This window comes from Malus sylvestris, chromosome 14 (genome assembly GCF_916048215.2).
Source record: "Malus sylvestris chromosome 14, drMalSylv7.2, whole genome shotgun sequence".
Taxonomy (NCBI): Eukaryota; Viridiplantae; Streptophyta; class Magnoliopsida; order Rosales; family Rosaceae; genus Malus; species Malus sylvestris.
In genome coordinates, this window is record NC_062273.1 from 279,551 (window position 1) to 303,643 (window position 24,093).

General features: G+C 37.5%; 2 protein-coding genes across 5 annotated transcripts; one reads left to right on the plus strand and one right to left on the minus strand.

Annotated features, from left to right (window-relative positions):
• Positions 1–2,066: 2,066 nt before the first annotated feature.
• LOC126599657 (uncharacterized) lies at positions 2,067–7,159 on the minus strand. Of its 4 annotated transcripts, none has more exons than XM_050266064.1 (8): positions 7,000–7,148; positions 6,546–6,660; positions 5,631–5,892; positions 5,073–5,268; positions 4,919–4,970; positions 4,522–4,580; positions 2,934–2,979; positions 2,067–2,383 (listed from the first exon to the last, which is right to left on the minus strand). In XM_050266064.1, the coding sequence occupies exons 4-8, from the start codon at positions 5,196–5,198 to the stop codon at positions 2,256–2,258; spliced, it is 411 nt and encodes a 136-aa protein (XP_050122021.1). In that variant the 5' UTR covers positions 5,199–5,268; positions 5,631–5,892; positions 6,546–6,660; positions 7,000–7,148; the 3' UTR covers positions 2,067–2,255. The 4 variants fall into 4 exon arrangements, with proteins under 4 accessions (XP_050122021.1, XP_050122022.1, XP_050122020.1 ...); XM_050266065.1 differs by lacking the exon at positions 7,000–7,148 and adding an exon at positions 6,765–6,821; XM_050266063.1 differs by lacking the exon at positions 6,546–6,660 and having other exon boundaries at positions 7,000–7,159.
• A 13,959-nt stretch (positions 7,160–21,118) lies between these two features.
• LOC126598552 (myb-related protein 2-like) lies at positions 21,119–23,651 on the plus strand. Its single transcript, XM_050264919.1, has 6 exons — positions 21,119–21,544; positions 21,696–21,772; positions 22,016–22,076; positions 22,212–22,311; positions 22,440–22,509; positions 22,603–23,651. The coding sequence occupies exons 1-6, from the start codon at positions 21,277–21,279 to the stop codon at positions 23,374–23,376; spliced, it is 1,350 nt and encodes a 449-aa protein (XP_050120876.1). The 5' UTR covers positions 21,119–21,276; the 3' UTR covers positions 23,377–23,651.
• The last annotated feature ends 442 nt before the right edge of the window (positions 23,652–24,093 follow it).

Consider the following 24,093-nt stretch of genomic DNA (forward strand, 5'->3'; position numbering starts at 1 on the left):
TTTTTTATCGCACGATATATGATCACGAGATTCTTCAGATTCTCAGAAGAAAAAAAATCCGACGAGGATCTTTTCCTGAATTGGGTGGATAAGGTTCTACGGAAAGGAAAAAGGAGAGCTGGATGGGATAAGACTTTTTGTGTTAGTGGAGGCATGAACGTGGCCTTTCTTAATTTATACACACAATGACGCGCGCACACAAACACATGAACGAACAAAAGAAGGCGGATAATGGTGGGGGCGGTGGGTTCCTACCAGGCTACCGACCGCAGAAGCTGACCGTAAAGTCATGGTGACTCATTCGACAAAATGCCAAGCAACAGAAACTTTCGTCCGTTTTTTTTTTTAAATTTTGAAAGCAACCGCCGGTCCGCCACCCTGTCGCACGCTGTAATCTTTGAACTCTTAACACGTCTTACGGTGTCATCATTGAACTCTTAACACGTAAACTAAAAATTTCTTCTTCCTCTTTTACGATTTTTTAGCGGCAGGTGGGGAACCAAAGATTAAGGATCAAATCTACGATTTCTTTACATACAAGGCTACATATTTACATCTCCAATAAACAAACAAAAAAATCAACACGCCAGAGATCCAATCCAACACCCTACCCATGTAATTTACTTCCCCACGTTATTTTAAGTTGATTACATTCTGCACTTTGTAACATAAAGCACGAATCAGTTTTGCTATTCGACATCCCGTTCCATTTGTCAAACTACCAAGCTACAACTGGGGCAAGTTACAAGTTTTTACATTAATAGCAAAGTAGTGGTTTTGACACTTATTTATCGAATGAATTGAAAAAAATTAATAGTAAAAAAATAAAAGAAAACATGTGAGAAATAAAAATAAGGGCGGCAGGGCAGACCCACCCAAATTCCTAATCCAAAGCAGAACTGGGCAGCAGGGCTGGTGTATGTCATGCCTGAATATGAAGCTGACTAAATATCACTCAAAACCCAACAACAATACAAATTACAAAGGCACACTAACAAAACAAAACAAAACAAAAATGGAAAGCGAGCACGGTGCTAATGTATATATGTTCAACAGCTCTACCCTACCAAGTAACAATTCAACCGCCCACATCAACCAAGATACCAAAGTAACATATCATTCATTCAATAATAAGAAACGTAAACCAAGTATCTGAAAGAAATTCGACTAAACAACAACCGCATCTCTCATCTCATTATTGAATGAACAAATCAAATTAAATAGTTGGGATTGGGATGGGGATGGGGATGGGGATGGGGGTGAGCCCGCTGAGCCTTCACTGCCCCCATATAATATCGTATGAAATGAATTTTAGAGGGCTCTGACTGCGGGCAGTCTTCACTGCAGGAGGGTTAGGGGCACCAAACCAGCCAGTGACGGTCCAGAGCCGCCATCGGCCCTAAAACCCTAAAACTATGATGAGAGGCCGAAGGGCGGGTGGCTCAGCCTCAGCCACTCGATTCGATGCCCACTCTCTGCTCAGATAAGATCAAGTAGTTGAAGCACTTAGGGTTTCTCTCCTCCCTTTTTATATATTCCTGAAAGGAGATTGTTTGCAGTCGGCCCCCTTCTCAACCGACCTTTGGCGGCCCAAAACTAAACGCAGCCCGCGTCTTCCTGTTTAAGCCCATCCTCAATTTTTCATTTTTTTTAATCAACTGAAAATTAAATCCTATTATTGGAGCTTAATCCTCCAGTACCTTAATTGTGCTTATTCCTAAAGTCATAAGGGTACAAACCTCAATTCACAACTTAGTTGCTTGGCGTATACGGTATATCTCACTCCTCCTCATCCGGAGTGAGAGGGGAAGAGAGAAACACCGGGACAGGGAGGGTATTTCCTCAGCCTTGCCACAATCTCGGTTGAGCGCCATTTATAATAAATATTAAATTGACAACCATGTAATTTCTTCCAAGCAAAAAATATGATACCTACGGATACCGTCATTGGGATAAATCTGTGTTCGGCCTTGTATGTATTTCCTGATTAACAGCACCTACTAGCATTAACATGTACATGAACGATGGAGAGAAACGCACCGGCGTTTGAGGAAACTAAAAAGTAATTCACTATGAAACTGACAATTTTATTGACGGCATAAATAATTATCAAACAATAGTTTGCATCACAACTTTGTATAACCAAAACTTGTGTCAGCCTCAAGCCGACAGAACCTTCATCTGGTGGCCAACTACACAGGTCAAACCTCGATGTTTCTCTCACATGTCTTTTGCGTTCGTAAAACTATACAGCTTTACAGAATCGAGGAAGTTCTGGACTTGTGCATCTTCTCATCTTGACAAGTTGGAGGCAACGAGGACGGTGAGACCACTGCACGATAAGATGAAGAAGCAAGTTGGGCCAACGCTGGAACGGCACCCCCTGTAAATTTTCCAAAGGGCATCATTAGATGACAGTCAAACGGACTTGCACAACTGTAAGATAAGACCTATGTTATACATGCACTGGATAGTTTATACCAGCCATTGCATCAGTATTATTGTTTCCTGTTAGACTAGACATTAATTCAAAGTTCAAACTAATCCAACATCTGAAAGCACCATCTCAACTTGCACCAGTGACAAGAACTAATTTCAAAACTATGCTGTGGCTCATACAGCTGCAAAACTTTTAGTCTCTTTTGTAAGTTCAGTATTTTTGTTTTGGCCTATGTCAGATGTACTAACTCGACCATTATACCACTATCAAATCACTACCTGAAGATTAAATTGCACAACTGGTTCTTCAATAATAAACATGTGATGACAAAGAGGCACGCTGTTTCAGAAACCTAGACATTTGCACATGAAAGGTGTCTTCAAAAAATATTTTCCCTAACAAAATTTAATCACTAGACATTGGTCAAAAGTGAAAACTAATCAAATAGCTCACATCTCATGAACATGGATAATATAACAAGACAATCACCGACCTGCCAAACCTGCACAAGCTGAAGAGAATACAATCACAGGCGGAGCCTACAGTTGCAAAAGGGAGATCTGTGTTATTCAATCTAACCATTGAAAAAATTAGCAGATACAAATAGTGCAACAAAGAAACTTCAGAAACAATCCAATCCTTCCAAAGTTTTAGGAGCATAAAACCCAATCCATGTCCATCTGATAAAATATAGTCTTGGCAAAGTCTTATTTGTTTTCCTAACCATGATAAATATTCATCACCTGATAATGTGAGCGTTTGTGCGCACGCATATAGTTCTATATATTATAATATACCAACGCACTTATATGCTAATTAGTAACTTAATACAGTGCTATCCACTCGTTTGGGTCCACTTCACAATTTGGCATGAAACCCAACTAACACAATGTACTATTTTCTATGTTGACATCAATATATAACCATAAATACTGTAACTATATAAGTTTGAACAGTTCATTTGATCGAGCATAAAACAACAATGTGTACTGAAACTAAGACGTCAAAAATAGCCTCTGACAAAAACATTCCTTGATCTGGTCAAAGTGAAAGAAAGAAAAACCTTGAGATGTGACAAATACAATTTGGATGCATTAGTTATATTCTTGTCCACTTGAACACTCATTCCCCACCCCCACCCCCTTCCTCCTCCCTCCTCCCTCCTCCCTCTCTTCTTCTCTCATTGTTTTATTGTGTTTTTTTTTCAATCAAATAGTACCTTTATCAAACATCACAATTTATATCCTAGCTAACCAAGTGCATACGTTTTGTGGCAAATGTACCTCTCAAGAGGGATATAAGTGCTACCAAACCTACTTCCACAAATACTTTTGTCATGAAGGTGAAGTGTAATTTTCAATAGAAGCACCAGAAACCTCTTTGTTAGGGAGATGTGCTCGATTTTATTGACTCGTGGCGGGAAGTCAATTATGTCTCGAAATTGGGACAAGATGTCCGTGAAATCTAGAAGGTAAACATGGCTTCCTACATTCTAATTACGAACAAGATGATTTTTCTCATAAGGAAATCTAATTTATGACAAAACCAATAGTAAGATCAAACAGGGACTTAAGTCAAAAAGAAAATCTCATTGTGATCCAGAAGGACGAAATACACAAGATCGAATGCTCAAGAACACAAATTAGGACTTTTCATTCCCATAAGAAAACCCTCCCAAAGGATAGCATTATATTCACACATAGAACACCAACAAAAAAAATGTAAGGTCAGAGACTGCAACTAAGAGGCCACCTATTTCTCTTTCAAAATTAAACTTTATCCTCAACCTCTAGTTCTAATGGTTTGGCAAAAAGAAACCACAAGAAAATCATGTCAGCAAGCACACTATTTCACACTCTACATGCATATGTTGATCATGGATGTACAATTTTATGACACCTAGCATGTTCATTTGAGGCGTCAACAATTGGTTTAGCATTTCCAAAGTTTAATTTGAAATCTATTTAACAATTAGAAACTTTTGAAGTTTAAATAATCTGAGTTACTTTTATTTCTACTGCTGGCATTTTCATCCTTAGTTATATGCAGTGGGATAACTTGTAAAACATTAAAGAACTTACACCAACAAAAAAATGCAACCACATAGGTCCTTTTACCCATCTTCGAACAATAGGCATCACTGCACCAAGAGACAAAATAACAAAGGTATTAGGAAACAAGCTAAGGAGGGAAACATTTAACGAGGATGATGTCCATCCTATCCTATGCCAACAGAATAAATAAAGAAAACACTATAACTACATCAAGGTAAGAAGAGAGCTAAGTTATTTTCAACACTCCACCAGGTCGATAAGAGAAGGATGTTTCACATACATTAGAATGAAAAACGGAAACAAAATTATAGACATTGAAGCCTAAGAAGAGGCCAAAAAGCAAAATTTATTGCACAATCCTTGTCAAAGCATTTAAGAAGTTTATGCAAATAATTTTTACAAAAGAAAACGAATAATGGATTACCATGGTTGAATCCATAAAAAGCACTTGCTGTGCCACCAACAGCCGACCCAATCTGTACCGTAAAACCGAAATAAATTTCACCGACAATCGATAGACCATATATTGAATTTGAGATGCAGGAGGCAGATAAAATTAGAAAAAAGGAAAAGAATACCATGGAAAAGCTATCCCTAATAAGAGGTGCAACAGTCCACTCGCTCGTTTCCATCTTCTTAGAAAGAGGACCTGCACAATGATGGCATCTCATGCCAGTACTAGTTTCAGGTTTGGAATCGGCCATCGCTCTTTTTCTCTAATAGACAGACTTCTTGAATTTAAACAGGCACCAGATATTCCTTCACAATGAACGCCTGTAAAAAAGTTCATCATTCACTAAATTAAATATGTTATGTTTCTGCCTCCGTCCATGATGATTCCTCAGGCCTTTCAAACAAAATACAACAGCAACAAAGCCTTTTCCCACTAAGTAGGGATTTCGTTCTGGATTCCTTATCATAAGGATTCGATGTAACCTAGGAGTGCCGGCTGTAGACTACCTGACGACCTCCCCCTCCTCCTTTATCTAGGCTTGGGACCGGCAATGTAAGATAAACCCTTTTCAAACAAAATAAATCAAAGAAATTTGAACCTCAATCCAGCTATTGCTAATTTTCTGTACAAGAATCAAACTATCAGATACAACCAGAAAGGTGACGACATTTGAGATTTCTACCTGCCACTCTGAATGAGGAGCGGGGTCGCCGCCGACTCGATCAGATATTCAGATGGCTCTGCTCACGGGGTTGGGTCATGCTGTGCTGCCACGTTTGTTTTACTTTGTGTTTTTTTTGTTGTTGCCTTTGCCGAATCGATAATCACAAGGAAGATCACAAGCTCTGTGTTTGGGGTTTCTCCACCTCCAGAGAAAGAAGCGACTCTGGAATCGGAATTGTTCGGGTTCACAAGCTCTGCGCACTTCTTTTCATGTATAATCTCTGTAAAATTAAATTTGAAAGGTAGTAACCATGTATTCGTTAGTAAGAGTCGGACTAAGGACGTTTAATCCCCATAATTATATTCAGAAACAACGCTCCATGGAAAAGGTCGATAGAGATTTATTACCACAAGATTTGTATCATGAATTTCCAAATATGCAAAGAAGCACACAAATGCCCAGGGTGTCACAATTAACATGGAATATGGATAAGAAAATGTCAAGAAATCATACTAAAATACAATTCTGCAAAATCTTTCAAAAATACAGAACCTAGAATTAACATACTAAAAGAAGTTCCCGAAGCCGAAGGTCCTTGCACTCTACACCCAATCCAGCAATGCTGAGAATTAGTTACTATATAACCATCCAACTGACACTCAACTCAACTAACCACTTATCCAAAATGATGGGATCGGTCCTAAACCATTTTTATGCCAATGATTTTTATCCAGAGGAAATGAACAACCCCATAACATATATGACAATCATTTGCTTCCTCGCCAATTAGATCCTTAAGAAACTCAAATCAAACAAACTAGACCTAGGACACAATACCATCACTTCTTCCTATAACCATTACTATATGGTCTCTAATGCTGCTCATTTAGTCTACTGAATACGATTGATCAAACCCTAAATTGGAAAGCAAACCTGAGCCGGATAACTGATATAATTCAACGCTTCGATCCCCATAGCGGGTCCAATCGTATTAGTAATCCCGGCATAGGTGCTCCTCCAGCATTACTGCTAGACCAAAGCTTTAACACTACTCAAAGAAAACCACATGACAATATTATCGTCCAATTCATTTTTTCAGCTCAAATCAATCCACAATACAAGAAATTCAAGATTTTTCAGAAAGATTGGAACTTATATATGACCAGATTAGACAAACCACATTTTGAGCCAGGTTCAGGAACGCAAACCACAAACAGACCACTTATCAAATACAATTCCCAAGCACAAGTTAAACTAGTGAAACCAACAAAACTAACTTATTTTCTCATAATCATCCTATTTTCCATGGAAAAATCAAGAAAACGAAAAAGTAAAACCCAAAAAAAAAATAAAAAAAATCAAAGATCTACAGAAAGCAAGATCGAACCTGGAACCTGGAGATGCAGAGCTTTGAGTTCCACTCCGTGGAGAAGAGAAAACAGAGGCTAAGGGAGAGGATGAGGAGGAAGGTTGCGAGAGAACTGGGAGAAAGAAGGCAGCGGCAGAGAAAGATGGAAAGAAGATTAGATAGAATTTTAGGGTCTGTTTATGATTTAGATGGTGTAAATATTAAAAAAATGAGGGGTATTTTTGTTTTAAAATTTTATAATTGTGTGCTCCACGGGTGGAACGAGTCGTTCCCAAGGTAGAGGTGGAACGGAAAACCCCCAAATTTCGTTTCGTGGGACAGCGCGTCCCATTGTGGCATTGTCTTTTGCGCATCAAATGTGGGACGAGCGTGTTCCGTCCTAGTGTGTAAAGTCTCATCTCACGTACTAAACGGTACCTTAGGTATCGTTTGGTATGCAGATGAGACGGGACGAGACGGGACGGAACGGGACGGAACGGAACAGAACGGGACGGAACGGAAAGGAAGCAAAGATGTCATTGGATGGAAACAAGGAGGAAGAAGAAGGAGACATAGAGGTTATAATTTTATGTTCCACGTATATGGAACGAGTCGTTTGAGGGGGTGAGGCGAAACAAAAATTCACCCAAAATCCATCATGTGGAACAGCGCGTTCCACCCGTTTTAGGCGCATGAAACATGGGACGGAACGTCTCGTCCCACTCCGTTCCGTTCCGTTCCATCCCACGTACCAAACGGTACTTAGGGAGATGTCAATCAATTAGGCTTGTGAAATTGGCCGCAGCAGAATTGAGCTCGACTGGGACGGGGCCGGGCCTTGAGTATTTCAGTGGGCTGGCTGGGACTAGGCTTTGAGTTCTTGTATGGTGGGTACAACACTTTGGGGCAAAACTTTGCAAATTTTTTTTTCCAATAACCAGTATTCAAGCGAGTACTTTACTTGTCATAAAATAAGTGGAGCGACATAGAAAAATATGCTTCTTTTTGTATTATGACATGTAAAATACCTCTTGAATACCTAGTAATTGAAAAAATCCTTCATTTTTCTGACCCTTTGATGATTTTTAGCTCCTTTTTTTTTGGATCGTGAAAGCATTGCATTGAAATATCATCTCTTTTTTTAGGGATCATGAAAACGTTAGTTGAGTTCAAGTATTGTTTGGGGACTGAAGTTGTTAGATCATATAATATGACAACGTTTTATCTCAAGAGAAGAAGTAGGTCCTCGATTTGTCAACAAAAATTGCTTGTTGGACTACAAGTACTCCAGTTGATCCTAAACACAAATTGGCATGTGGGGAGATTCATCTATTCGTGTCATACCTAGTCTGATAATGGCTTATGCAGCTAGTGTGATGACTAAACGAGCGTCGTTCAAAATGAATTTTTTCATGATGATAAGAAAATAAACGTATGCGATTATGTAATTTTGTAGAGTGAAAATACAATAATCGCCAAAGATGAATAAGTGGCGTGCTAATGGGTTGAATGTAAGTATCATCCTTAATTAGTTGTTTCTTTTTAACTGAAGTGGACATAATACCTTTAATTTGTACTTACCATATATACACATCATCTCTTTTGCTAAAGATGAAAGAACAGAAAAAAGAAAAAAGAAAAAAAAAAGAAAAAGGTCAAAGAAAGATAGATGCGGTTGGACCAAAAGCCAAAATCAACAACTTGGTTTGCCCCAACAGGTGAAAATACTGTAGAGAATATATGCAAGAAATGGACATCTTGACTCAATTGATCAATAAAAGAGAAAGTGTCAATTAAACTTTATACTATGATTCTGCACTATATTCCGATATATAGAACCATTTTTAATTAGGAATGGAAGAAGAGTACCAACCATTTATCCAACCATTTGTATGTATATGGTTTTGGAGTTAACTTTTGGCTGAAGTACCAAAAACTGAATAACTAATTAGCGTGCTGCTCTATGCATACATGAATATCATCATGACGAACACATGCAGTGTGTGTGTGTGGCATGGTGCGCTCGTATTCTAGCTAGATAGATAAAATGTAAAAGTGTTTTAGTGTTACAAAGAAGTCCCAGCTAACAATAACGAAATCCCTACTTATACCCGAATTACAATAATACATTAAATATAAAGTTGGTGACCCACATCAACATTCTCTCTCAAGTTGGTGCGAAGCTATCTCATAAGCCTATCTTGTCAAATGAATCATGAAAAGCTTTCACAAAAACCACATGTCAAAACATATGCGAATTACTCTTCCGACTTCACATGAGGTATGTGACTCAAATTCACGTTCAACTTTATTGGATGAAGTGTTGATCAACCTCAACATGCTTAGTACAATCATATTGAATTGGATTGTTCATAATTTCTCGAGCCGCCTAGTTATCACAATAAAACTGCTCGAAAGCTAAGTATTCTCGAAGTCTCTTAATTTCCTATGTATCATCACATGTAACAACCATATCATCCACATATATAATTAGCAAAGTTACCTTACCATCCTTGCGTTTGATAAACAGGGTATGATCAAAGTTTGCTCATCAATAACCATACTTCCTCGTGGGTTGTGTAAACCTCCCAAATCAAGCTCTCAAATATGACTGATTCAGGCCATAAAGCACTTTAGGAAGTCAACACGTCTTCCCAAAGGTATCCTACAGTCCATATTCAGGCGAAATATTCATGTACACATCTTCCTCTAAATCTCCAAACAAAAAAAAAAAAAAAATTAACATCAAACTATCTCAATGGCCAATTGAAATTAGCTGACAAAGATAACAAAACTCGGATGTTATTCAATTTTGCAACTGGTAAAAACGTTTCTTGATATATGTCATAGGTCTGTGTATACCCCTTGACAACCAATCTCATTTTATATCGATCAATGGTCTCATCTGCTTTGTGTTTGACAGTAAACACCCACTTGCATCTCACTGTTTTCTTCTCCTTTGTCAGTGATGCAATATTCCAAGTCTCATTTTGCTGCAGTGCTTCCATCTCTACTTGCATAACTTATTTCCACTTCTAATCCTTCAAAGCTTCTTCAACTTTTGTCGGGATTTTTATTCCTTTCATTTGATTCACCGTGGATTGGTAATGTGGCAAAAGTCCCTAGGTGATACATAGTTTGCAATATCATACTTATAACCTAGTTTGCAATATCATACTTATAACTTTCCCTTTATGGAGAAAATCTTACTGGTGATTTCCCTTGATTCTAGGCAACTGATAAGCACGCTCAACAACATCAAAATTAGATAATGTTCTAGTTCCGAAATACTTACATCGGGGATATCCATGGAATCACGAGCCGGTACAAGCTGGTCAGAATGGGAAGTTAACGCAAGAGCTGATTGTTCGGCAGATATAAGGAATTGATCAAGTTGTTGTTCGACAGCGTGCTGCTATTCTGTCGACTGTTGTTTGGCCGGCTGTTGTTCGGCAGCCGATTGTTGTTCGGTAGTTGTTTCTTCTAACCCCGATGATGCATACCAAATCGTTCATTCATAAGTTGTCTTCTCTTGAAGGACATGATTTGGTTCATCAAAAGATAAAAAAAATCTCTGATTGAGAGAATGTAGCATCTATTGTTACAAAGAGTCTACTAAATGAATGATAGTAGCACCGACATGCTTCTGTTGTGGAGCAAAGCCTTGAAACGCGCATTTCACTGCACAAGGATTTGGAGCGTTGATTCTTGTGTAGCGCACATACGCCACACACCTAAAAATGTGTAGGGTGAAACTGAGAGAAAATATAAATGAAACATGATCTGCTAACACCGTTAGAGGAGTGCGAAAATCAAGCACTTTGTAAGGCATTTGGTTGATCAGGTAAACGACATATGTAACTGCATCGGCCTAGTAAGATTGTGGAGCAGTCGCTTCAATGAGAAGTGTCATTTCCGTATCAAGAATATGTCAATTTTTCCGTTCAGCCATCCTATTTTGTTGGGAAGTTTAAGGACAAGTAGTTTCATGTAGGATATCTTGCTCTTCAAAAAGGTGAGACAATTCGGTATTATCATATCATCCCCATTATCGGAGTGAATCATCTTAATAGTAAGCGAAAACTAAATTTGAATCATCTAGTGAAAATTCTTGACAATAGTAGTAACATTCGCTCTTGTGTTTCATTGTATAAAACCAAGTCATCCACAATAATACAAACCATCAAATTCCTTGCCGAGTTGAAACAAGAGGAAGACCTCACGCATCAGAATGTATGTACTAATTCAAAATGAACAGTTCTTTTAGTGTAACTCAAAGGATAAATAGTTCTGCGACTCTTTGCTAAAGTACCGAGTACATACATGACACTATAAATCAGAGCCATAACAAAATCTTCTTAACTTTGTAACCATTTCCACTACTCACTTGATTGACCCTGCCCGGTGCCAAATTGTCGACATAATACAACCCTTTTCTCTTAGTACCCCAATTATCTTTTAGTCCAAATATCTTGAAGTAAACAAAAAAAATGTTAACATTAGTACAATACAAATTCGGTAACTTGATTGACTGATAAATACCATGAGCCATGTCTATATACCTTGAAGAAAGTTGGGGTTCCACAATAAAATCAATTTGTGATAGGGGGCGTAGCCTAATTACTTATAAGCATATGCAAGGTCTCTTGTTTATTCGATGTGGGATTCATACTCTCAAAACGTCTACGTGTGGCGAATTTTCAAGTCTAACATGTGATAACACAAATCGGATGACATAGAGCACGCATGGTTTGGCTTCACACGCAGGGCAACCGACTATGATACCAAAATAAAATGTAAAAGTGTTTAAAGAGTTTGAATAATTGTATTGTATTCTTCTCTCAGGGAGAGAATATATATACAAGTTTCATAGTTGATTAGGGTTACAAAGAATTTCCTAACAATAAGGAAGTTTCTACTAATACGAGATTTACAATAATACATTAAATATAAAACTGCCAACAGATTTAATATGCATGGAAGATGAGTTGTACTGTCTCAAATTCTTAGTTCACATAATTGTAATCGTAGGCCACTTTTCTTTTTTGTATATACGTGTTTATACACACACAAATTCTATGCGCAAGTGCAACATTATTGTATTAATTGATTGACGACAACGGAGATGCGCATGAGCGCATGCAACAAAAATCGGAATCCCCTTAATAAATTAAGTTTGTTAATCAAGAAAGGTGCATAATTGCAAACCTATCTCCAGCAAGCCCATCAGCAGTCTTTAATTTGGTTGGAATCATATTCTTAATCTGCAACGATCGATATTTTTGTCTTCCAACACGAATAGGATAGTTTTGTTGGAAGATACAATCGAATAAAGCCAACTTCAAAAGTACTAGATATTGAACCAAAAGAAAGAAGTTTGAACTTTGAAGAGAACTCCAATTATATGTAATTCAGACTCGAATAAGATGTAAGACAATAAGCTTTCCCTTATTTATATAAATGATTGGGAGGTGTTGTTTGACACACCCCGATCCCGATATCCTCCAAACATTAGGATGGGCACATGTTGGCCGACACCCGATGACCATTTTAACATGCATGCAAGTTATGAAGAAAGAAAGCAAGTAAAATATGTAAATTTAAATATAATGAAATATGCAAATGCGGGAACGTGTTTAAAGCATACAACTAACCAAGAATATTGCAAAAGGAATATTATAAAAAGGTACGATTGCAACTAAAGGGGTCCTACATCGAGAGAACTCGAAGATATTGATACGAGGGTGCCTCAACGCCGAGAACATACGCCTCGATTCTAAGTCCTGAAGAAGGCGCAAAACAAAGTTTGAGTGGACCAATTTAATATAAATAATAATTAAACCCACTTTTCTTCTGATCATGCTAACCCCTTGTTTTGAAAACACTATATAGCATAATTTGTAATAGGTTTTTCGAAAACCCTAGCATGCCATAAAACATTCGCAAAACATGTATACATAAAATAGTGCTCAGTAACATAGTCGCTCGAAGATAAATCCATTAAACCTTCGTAAATCAAAAAATAATGTACTTAACTAGGGGTATCATAGTTGCCTGAAGGCATATCCATCACCCAAGGGTGAAGCTGTACGACAGTGAAGAAACATGGCAGGCCCTTTTACCTGAAGGTGAAGTTGTACGACTCTGAGTTACGCCAGAAAAGAAAATGTACATAACACACCAACACTAGTTGTGGTTAGTAAAGTTGTCTGACACTGGTTTCGCCAATGAAGCTGGGAGTATGTCATAAAATATCTCACTACACATCAACTGTGCCCTATGGCCATAGACAGATACATACTCGTGTTGTGTGTATGTGTTGTATGATTAAAAACTAAATAAGCACATAAAACATAAATCACATTTTTTCATATCAAATCCTTGGAGCTCAAAAGCTCAAAGCATCGTATCATAAACCAAATATTTCGCATAAATCATCGAAGGTCAAAAGCTCGAAACATAATATCATAAAACCATAGGAGCATTCTAGCTCAAATCATTATCATAAACTATATTCACGAATCCATAATATTTCATAAAGCGTAAATCCAATAATTCATAACATTTCATAAAACATAAGTTCAATAAATTATAAATATATTTCATGAAACGTAAAATCATATGAAATCATGCTTTTCATGAATGCAAGCCTAGTATTTTTAATAAAATCATGCAATTTGAGAAGAGGTCCACTCGCAGATACTTCATCGTCGAAGAGCCGTGCAAACTAGAAAGGACTGTGACGCCCTAACAAACGTACCCAAGCACATAAAAGGACCAATTAATAAAACCTTATTAAAACGATTGAATTTGAGAAAACAAACGTCGTATTCGGATTCGTGACGTCAAAAAACCTAAGGAGGGACCTCAGTTTTCTCCACGCGGCTCCCCAGAATGGCGGCCTAAGAGGCCACGTGCCACCGCAAGCGCCGCCACACATCGAGTTGAGTCGCCGAAAAGTTGGCAAGGAAAGTCGCCACCGCGACAGAGCATAGTACATATGAGGAGGCGTGTGCACCACGCACAACATCATGCTCCTGTGAGTACAGGTGTACTCACCTTCTTCACGAGGACTGAAATTGGCCAATTTTTGGGCTCGACTTCTAGAGCTCTGTTCTAGCTCGTTTCTCAACCATTTTCGAATATTCAAAAGCCAAAATGAAGCTTGACACGAGGGAAAGTGATTCGCACCAAAAAGAGACTGAGCATGGCCAGAGTTGGTCAGAAAATGCCTGCAAAAAGAGGTCCCCTCACTGAAAAATTGGGAAAGGCTTTCCCCAAGGTATTTATGCGTCCAAAAGCCACCAAAACTTCTCAAAACTACTCTAAAGGTTCACCAAAACACATCTACTAGGTTTCAAAGGATTTTCGAGGCTTACCTTTGTCGAAAACGACGATGATTCGCCAGAGAAAACCTTAAACAGTGACGGTTTCACTATGCAGCAAGAGAAAGGGAATGAGGGACCTCGGCCGATCTGGGTTCATGATGGGAAGGTTATGAGGGTGGTGGTGTTTGCTGGAGTGAGAACCAGTGATGGTGGAGGTGTTGTCGTTGTTGTGTATGTGTGCGCGCGCGTTTAGTCCACACAGAGAGTTACAGGGAAAGATAAGGGGGGAGAGAGAGAGAAGGGAGAGGAACAAAGTCACGGGGAGAGGGGTCCGGGGAACAAGGAAACATATGTGGGCCCTAGTGGCTCACATAACAAGGCCAAAAGAGACAAAATTGGAAATATCTTGCGAAACGTAAAATCACCGAAATACCCCTAACATTTCGAATTTCGTAAAAATGTCGTCTGAACTCCGAATGTAATTCCGTTCACGCCTACGCATTCATAACAATGAGTATTAGAAGGATATGCTAACATAATAGGTTATACGTCTCACAATACGAAGGTCAACGAAAGTCTACGATTTCGCCTCTAAGATCATTTTCATAAATTCACACTTTTAAAATTAATAAAACAGTAAAATTAGGGATGGATTGTTACATTGTTGGTACTTTTTTTATTTGACAAATGATGAGATATTTTATATAAGATTTATCTAAATTAAGGAAAAGAGATTCAAACTTGGATGCAAAGAGAGAAACATATTACTTTAGCTAACTTATCTATAGCTCAAATCAAGGAATTGTACATAGACCAAAAAAAGTACTTCAAGATAGAAATCATGCACTTTAGCAGACTCCCCCTAGCTATATATAGACTAAAAAGTACTTAATCAACAAAAACGCTAAGAGCAAGACAATTTTACCAGAGGGTAAATATTTAACTCGCTGTTTAAATTAAAAACATACAGTTCATGTTTTACTTCTAAAGTCCTACGTAGTTATCATTCGTAAAAATATTTGGCACGAGTTTAAGAATGAGTTGAAGAATTTTTTTTGAATTTGACTATGGTGTTACTAATTTTCACAATGTATAATACGGATAAACTCAACATTGTATGTCATTGACTTAGACCACATTATAGTGTAAATAAATGAATTCACGTGTTACAATATGAATGTATTGGTAATGCCACATCATTGTGACAAACACATTGAAAAAACATAGCTAGTAATTAATAATGTTGACGAACATTATAATGACAATTAATTCGTTATTCACTGCTATAATAGATTTAGTTAATCTGAAAAGAATGTAATTTTATAGTGTAATTATTTTAGATTCCTTCCACGTATGGATTTTGTTAAACGCTATGTATATATATTGTAAACGTTGCACCGTATTATATATAGGGTTTAACATTGCACCATATAAAAAGAATGAGTCATAGTTTTACATATTCTAATTAATGATAATGATAATAACGAGTACCACAATATATAGGGATATGAACTTGCAAGTAGAAAAACAATCTAATCAATTTCAGAAAACTTAAGCAAGCTCTAACGTTAATGGAAATATTCTCTTCTCTTACAATGACACTTAACAAATTAATTACTATCGTAATTAAGACTAGTTACGTACGTGCATGCATGGACGTTATACACAACACACATGTATAGTATGATATTAGATTAGTGTTGAAACAGCACAGCTGGGTGGGAAGTGGGGAGTGGGAAGTAGGAAGTGGGAATTAGTGGGAATGAGGAACCCATTTTTTGTGGTTTTGGTGGGAGAAGAACAACCGGATTCTTGACTTGAGAATATATAATATGACCTTAGTTATACTTCCTCCTTTCCTTGGCTTTGGTTGAGTTTAGATTCCACATTCCCATTCCCTAGAATCTTTTTTTTTTATAAAAAAACTTTTTACTTTCTTCCGCAAGGAATAACATTCCGTGGTCATTTCTCTGATCACTTTCTAATTTCTATGCCCATTCAGTTGCAGCGAGCATTCCATGGTCAACAACTCACAACCAACCAATAAGCTTCTACGCGTGTGTGCGCCCTTTCAGTTTCAGCCCGGCCATTTGATATAACTACTACAATTGATTTGATTCCCTTCCACTATATATATTTTTATATAATCTTCTCCTTTTCAGATCATGAGGAGCTTCGTCTTGTCTTCGTCCCATCCAAACTCCAAAATAAAGTATTACTATTATCAAATCCCGTAAAACAAAAGGGAAATATGCAAGTACAATCAACAACATACTTCTTGCTTTTCTAGAGCAACGAATAACATTCATTTCCTGCTTGAGGAGAATATTATTCTTCTGTTTTTGAGATTGGAATAATTAGTTACATAGGTAGTTATAGCCGCAGTTAGGGTTAATTACATTTATGATTTATCTGCCTAGTGATAAATTAAAAATCTTAAATATTTCTACCTATTTTAACATATGCGACAATGCCTAACATACATGAAAACGATTGTTCGGAAGAAAAAAAATATACACGAAAACGAGAACTTGTTTCATATTTCTACACGATATTGTTTAGGCCTATATGAAATAATTATATAACAAGTCTTAATAATTATTAAGACTCGTCTCGTCAATGCATGCATATTAACCTGGTTTTTTTTTTCCCTGAAATTATGCCGCTTCTTTTTCAAAAGAAAAAAAAAATCTCTAAACTGATGAGCCTTTATTGTACATATTCTAAATGTATTAATTTGAGCAAGTCCTTGTGTTAAGTATTCCGTATTCCAAATGTTTATCATAGTCATGGCTAGCTTAGCTAGGTCAATAAATAAATTTATTAATTGTGATGTATGGTGTGGGTTTAATGGTGGTTTTACAGAGATCTAGTCTCCATAACTTAATTATATACTTACGAATTTATTCCTGATCAATAGCTGTTGATCATATAAGTACTAGCCAATATTCTTTCTTGTATATTTTTATAATGTAGCGTTTAATTACAGATCAATGATCACCAGACCTAATTCCTTGAGCACCATCAAATAAAACAGCATAAGCATAATTCACATACACTTGACACATATGTGCATAGCTTTTTTTTTTTCTAAAAAAAAAAGGAATCAGTTGGTGGCAAAGCCATGACAATCCATCCTTCTAGGGGTCGCAAAGACTTTCAGAGATATTTTAGTCTCTCTCTGACCATTATATCGTGTGATTCAATAACACCATAAATTAATGACAAAACAAACCATATAGAATACGGGCTTAGAATCCACCCCAACCACTACGCCATTATGTGGTGGTTTATCTGCATGGCCTGTTAATTGTATATAACCCTCATGAATAAGAAAATCAGAGAATATTATACTGCATTTAGGCAGTTACTAAAATATCTTCAATTGTTTCGATGAAGTTGGGCACAAAATCTGCTATATGCATGCATGTGTAGACTAGTGGACGTATATTAAATATTGTGTACGCACGTACATGTTATATGGTGGTGAATAATTATGAGTTCATATAAATTCGTTGGCTCGTTGTGCAATATAATGTTTAAAGAACAACCACATTGCTTAGGAAAACCAGATATGGCCTAAATATTAATGTATCCTTCGGAGAGGATCATGGAAAACATTTGGAATGGACTCAACAATCTGATTCTCAAGTTTAAGTCATCAAATTCATCGGTTATAAATTGAACATTGTAAAAGAAGAAATAAAATAAAATAAAATAAACAATAATTTGACGCGCGATGTAGAAATACTTTCACAATGTTCATTGTGTGTTTGTTGTCACATTTTATTTTCCTTGGGGTGAGAATAGGCAAAATTTGAACATTAATGTTAAGACTTTTAGTCCATTTTAATTTGTAGATTTTTATAGTTTTGACCACTCAAATGAGGTTCATTGATAAAGACTTACGTACGATTGCTTGATGGTTTAAGAAGATTTGATTGATGATTACAACAACTGAGTTGGGGAAGAAAAAGGTTACTTGGAAGAAAAAGATGCCTAAATTACGGTAATAAAAGAAGAAGATGTTGTTATAATTGTGAAAGTGCCTAGCTAATGATGATCTAAATCAATTTGGGCCTGATCACCTGCGGGTGGGTGTGGATTGTGGAAGTGAGAAATGAAATTGACTCTTTTGATTTGAATCAGAGTCCATCCAGATGAGAATGCAAATATAGAGGCAAATACAAGAAATCTCTTCTTTCTTTCCTTGTTTCCCATTTGTCGGTCCCGGTTGCTTAGGATTCTTCATTGAGAGGGATTTTTCAGTGTGATCGGTACACAGAGTTATACATCATATGTCATTATACAAATGATGTGATATATGTACTAAAAAGTTAATAACTTAAAAAATAAAATTTCTCACCACTTCTATTAAAACATGTGATGTATGTTCCTGTCACAAGGGTCCCGGTGTTTTATGCCATTGCCAATTGAAGAAAGAAGCTAGGGAATTTGGGTTGGCTTGGGCTGGGTCCCACCTCATATTTTATTTTATACTAATATACGTTGCGGGCTGCTCTGCTGAATTAGTGCCAAACTTACTCAAGGAGACAAAATGGAATGCATTCCTTAATTTATTCTATTCCCTGCCTGCCTGCCTGCCTATGAAAAATGAATATCTGCGTGCCCCAAGCAGGACAGGAGGAGCAGCATCTCAATATCTCTAACTTCCCTCCCAATTTTTTCATTGGTTTTTTTTTTTTTTGTTGTTGTTAGCTAGCTAGGTCATATATAGGTGCTCCAGTCAACAGAATCTACCTCCCCAAAATACTCCAGAAATAATTACCAAAACCTTGTTTGATTTGTGTCTCAAGTAATAGTATTTATATAACATGCTGATCCATCACGCAGCCAAGTAATAGTACTTATATATAGGGGTGGATTTTTTTGCCAAATTGCCGTGCCAACCGAATTACCAACCGTGCCATACCGATTTTGTGCCAAATTTTTTGTGCCAATCGGTAATGGTACGGTATTGTACCGTACCGAAATTTCTTGGTACGGTATTGGTAATGGATATCATTACCACGGTATTACCTTACCGTACCGAACATATAATATAATATATAATTTATAAATTATATAATATATAATTATATAACACATATTTATAATATTCTAATAATTTGATATGATGAAAGAGGCTCAACCTCGGTTCAAGATTCCAAATAGGAAGAAGATTGCGGCCAATGTGTGGGATTTATATGTGTTGGAGAAGTCTAAGTTATTTGAAGCAATGCATAATCAAAAGGTAAGTATCACAACCGATACTTGGACATCGGTACAAAACATTAACTACATGGTAGTCACCGCTCACTTCATGGATAGTGAATGAAAGTTGCACAAACGGATCATAAACTTCATAAAGATCACGGGTCATAAGGGAGAAGACATTGGGAACGTTCTAGATGTGTGTTTGAACCAATGGAGGATAGAGAAGATCTTTAGCATGGGGGAAACTTCTATTTGTTTTGGTTCGTAACTTCTATTTGGATTGTAAGCTTAATTTTCATCATGAATCTTGATGCATCATTTGAATTATTGTGTGTGTGAATTGTAAATGATGAATAATAGATGAATTTAGGCTACAATGTATGAGATAAAGGTACAATAAAAAAGTTTTGCCCTTGAATTGGGTTAAAAAAGCAAAAACAAATTTTGTCCCAAAACAAAGTGGCAATTACCATTGCCATACAATGCCAACCGAACATTTGGCAATACCGAACTTCGGTATACCGAAAGTTTGGTATGGTAATGGTAATAGATTTTATCAAACCGAAAATTCGGTACGGTAATTGGTACGAGGGTTTTGGTACGGTAACCGTACCAAACCCACCCCTACTTATATATCATGCACACATTCACAACGGGAGAAACAAACTCCTCTCCAAGTGACGAGTCCTAAAAATCACACGCACGCCGCTCACACAAACAAAAACTACCCCCAAGAGTCGAGAGCAGTCAAGACAAATGACGCGATGGTGAAGGATCGATTACAAGTATCTGTACTACTAAAGATATGGAAATTCTAAGAATCTTCCGGTTGAGGACTTGAGAGGTGAAGGGGGCCTTTGGAGGCCATGTATGGTGGGATTGGATTCTCCTCATCTCTAAAATGAGGGAATGAGATTCCCAGCAGCTTTGGCATTGCCAGCACGAGCACGAGAATGGATACGAATACGGAATAACCCGCGCGCGCGCACAAAGAAAATATAGATAAAAAAAGAAATGGTGGATGATCAATATATTTTGGTATACACGTGCTTAAATCATCTAATAATACAAATTAAGCATTACGATTTACATGTAACTAAGGGAGAGTGATTAAGTTAAGTCACTCGTAGTCTAAGAAAATGGAAATAATTAATGTTAGGCTATGAAGAAAGTTGAAGTTCAACCATAAAACCAATATTGCCAATATAAGAACTAGCTTAATTACTTATAAACACATATAAGGTTTCATCTTTTATCAATGTGAGATTTTTTTAACTTCATATCCTCACATGTCCCTCGCGTGTGATGGATTTTTCAAGTCAAACACGTGGACCACGAATTGAATGGCGTAGAACATGTGTGACTGTTGAGCTTTACATGTGAGCCAATCTATTGTGGTACCATCAAGAAATTCAAATGGGTACATACATTGCATGGTCCACAATCACACTTCCCACACAATTATAAGCATAAAAAGGGAAAGGAAAAAGTTGCTGGATGTGGCTGTGAATATTGGATTGGTTGATGAGTTAGTTTTCACTTGAGATTCTTCTTCTATGCCATATATATCATATTGCCATGCCATTCCCCTCATATCATTCATAGCCCACAAACCAATTTCGCTTGCCTTATAAAAGCCATCTTCACCGAACTCTTTTTTCTGTGAGAAATACACAGATATATATATCCAGGAGATCGAAGAAAGAAGAAGCAAAAAGAGAGACTAAGTTTTGATTGTTGAAGGCAGAATAATATTTTTTTATATATACAAATGATGTACCATCATCAGCAGCAGCACCAACACCAACACCAACACCAAGGAAAGAAGATCATCCACTCTTCTTCTGCTTCTTCAAGCAGAATATCGATGCCTAACATCTCTTCTGAAAGGCATTTGTTTCTACAGCAAGGTGACCAAAATAGCCCCGCAGGAGATTCAGGCCTTGTCCTCTCAACCGATGCCAAGCCTAGACTCAAATGGACCCCCGATCTACACGAGCGATTTATTGAGGCAGTTAATCAGCTTGGAGGAGCAGATAGTGAGTACCACTCTATTTACTTACTAATACTGTATATGTGTGTGTATATACTCTCCCTAGCTAGCTCCCAGCTGAGAGCTGAGAGCTGAGCTGATCATTATATTAATTTCACTTAATTAATAAAGTTATGATGATTTCCAATGTTATGCAGAGGCCACTCCAAAAACAGTTATGAAACTTATGGGGATTCCAGGCCTTACATTATACCACTTAAAGAGTCATCTTCAGGTACTTTACTTCAATGTTTTTCTACAACCATTAAGTTCAAATGATTTCAAAATCTCCATTTAGTTCTAATTAATTAAATTGCAATTTAATTGGCCATTTTAAAAAGGAAAATGCAACAATCAAGTATTCAAGCATTAGTTTCATTTTCTTCAGCTCCAAGCAACAGAGTGAAACCAATTTTAGTCCAGCCATTATAATTGAAATCAATTTTAAGCCAGTTATTTTTGGGTTTTTGTCAAACAGAAGTACAGGCTTAGCAAGAATCTGCATGGAGGGCATGTTACTAGTAGCCTCACCAAAATTGGTAAGCAGAGGAGACTAATCATTTGTTCAATTCCTCCTCTTAAGATATATGTACTTTGATTGGTTTACACTTAATTTACAGCCAATTTAATTTAACATTGTTAATAGTTTGGACCATGATATTGTATATGTACAGGTCCAGTTCCAGTTTCAGTGGCAGGAGAAAGATTAATATCTGAAGCAAATGGAAGTCAGATGAGCACTATGAGCACTGGCATTGCACCCCAATCAAACAAGTAAGCTGGCTGCTGCCACTCATTTACCCGCTTGATCTTCTGTTAATTTTTCATTTATTTATCATCTTATAATTACCTCAATATGTATGAGATTTAGGCTCACAGTGGCAATTCTTATTTAATTCCAGAGGCTTACATATAAGTGAAACACTAGAGATGCAAATTGAAGTCCAGAGAAGGCTACACGAGCAACTTGAGGTAAGGGCATGCTCTTGGCATCACTCAGTAGAGCATAAACTCTTTCCCATTATAGCAGCGTTATTCTTACAATTTGTTCCGACTGAAAACCAGGTTCAGCGGCACTTGCAACTTCGTATAGAGTCTCAAGGAAAATACCTGCAGTCTGTGCTGGAGAAAGCCCAGGAGACGCTAGGACGACAAAACTTAGGTACAGTAGGACTTGAAGCTGCCCAAGTTCAACTCTCTGAGCTGGTGTCCACAGTATCCACCCAATGCTTGAACTCTTCCTTCACAGAGCTCAAAGAATTACAGGGATTGTGCCCTCAGCAAACGCAAATGAACCAGCAGCCCGCAGATTGCTCAATGGACAGCTGCCTAACTTTTTGCGAAGGATCGAAAAAGGACCAAGATCAGATACACAGCAGTGGAGTGCCTCTAAGACCAAATTACAATGGCAGGGTGACAGCAGTCCTGGAACAAAAAGATACAGAACGAGCGCAGCCGCCAATGCTCCAAAACACTAGTCAACTTAATTGGTGTGAAGATATGAAGGAGAATAACATGTTTATTTCCTCCATAAGTAAAGATGCAGAAAAAAGAATGTTCCCTGCTGCAGAAACAAGGTCTAGTGACTTATCCATGAGCATTGGACTACAAGGAGAAAGATGGAATATCGATAGCAAAGGAAGAGACTCAGATGACAGCTTTTTAGAACGTACGAACAGCAGCAGGGCTGATTCAGCTAAAGTCAAGGGTGCGAAAGTTTCTCAAGGATACAGATCAGTGCCTTACTTTGCAGCAAAGCTAGACCTAAATGCTCATGATGATAATGATGCTTCTTCAAGTTGCAGACAGTTTGACTTGAATGGCTTCAGTTGGAGCTAAGTAGGCTTACAGTGGGTGAATCAAAGGGATAAAAACACTGCAATTTCAGCTTCATACCAAAGGATAGACAGAGCACAATAGCGTGCTGCAAACGTATTGTTCAATCGAGCTGAATGGAATAAGTTGCAGTACAAAGATATTCACCTAGCTATTAATTTAGATCAATTACATAACAAGTAGCTCAGGCAAGCAGGATGTAATATCTTTTTATATATGATTGAGAGTTCCAGGACTAGAAAGCAGAATATGTCCTGATCTCACGCTCGTTCAGTAAACTCTTATGTTAATCCACTCACCCTCCCCCAGGTGGCAGTGGCTTACAACTCCAAACACGGTTGTCGATCACATTAAAGCCTGTACCGTTATCATAATCAAAGTCGCCTTAATCTCGTGTGGTATGAAGGGTTGGCCGAAACCTAATCAGATTAGGTTGAGAAGTTCTAATCCGAGTATGATTTTTTGGCCTAGCTATGAAGGGTTTCGCTACTATAAATAGAGGAGGGAGTGTACATTCAAGTCCCCTCCAATTCAACACACAAATTACCCTACACAAACCTCTCAAACACTTTGAGATTTTTATTTTCTTTTTCCGCCAACACATCTTCAGTTTGGATAAACAACACTAGAGCCGTAGAATCAGCCGATCAAGGAGCACCTTCAGTTTGGATAAATAACATTGCTTCGAGATCAATTGATTATTTATCCAAGTCTCGGTCA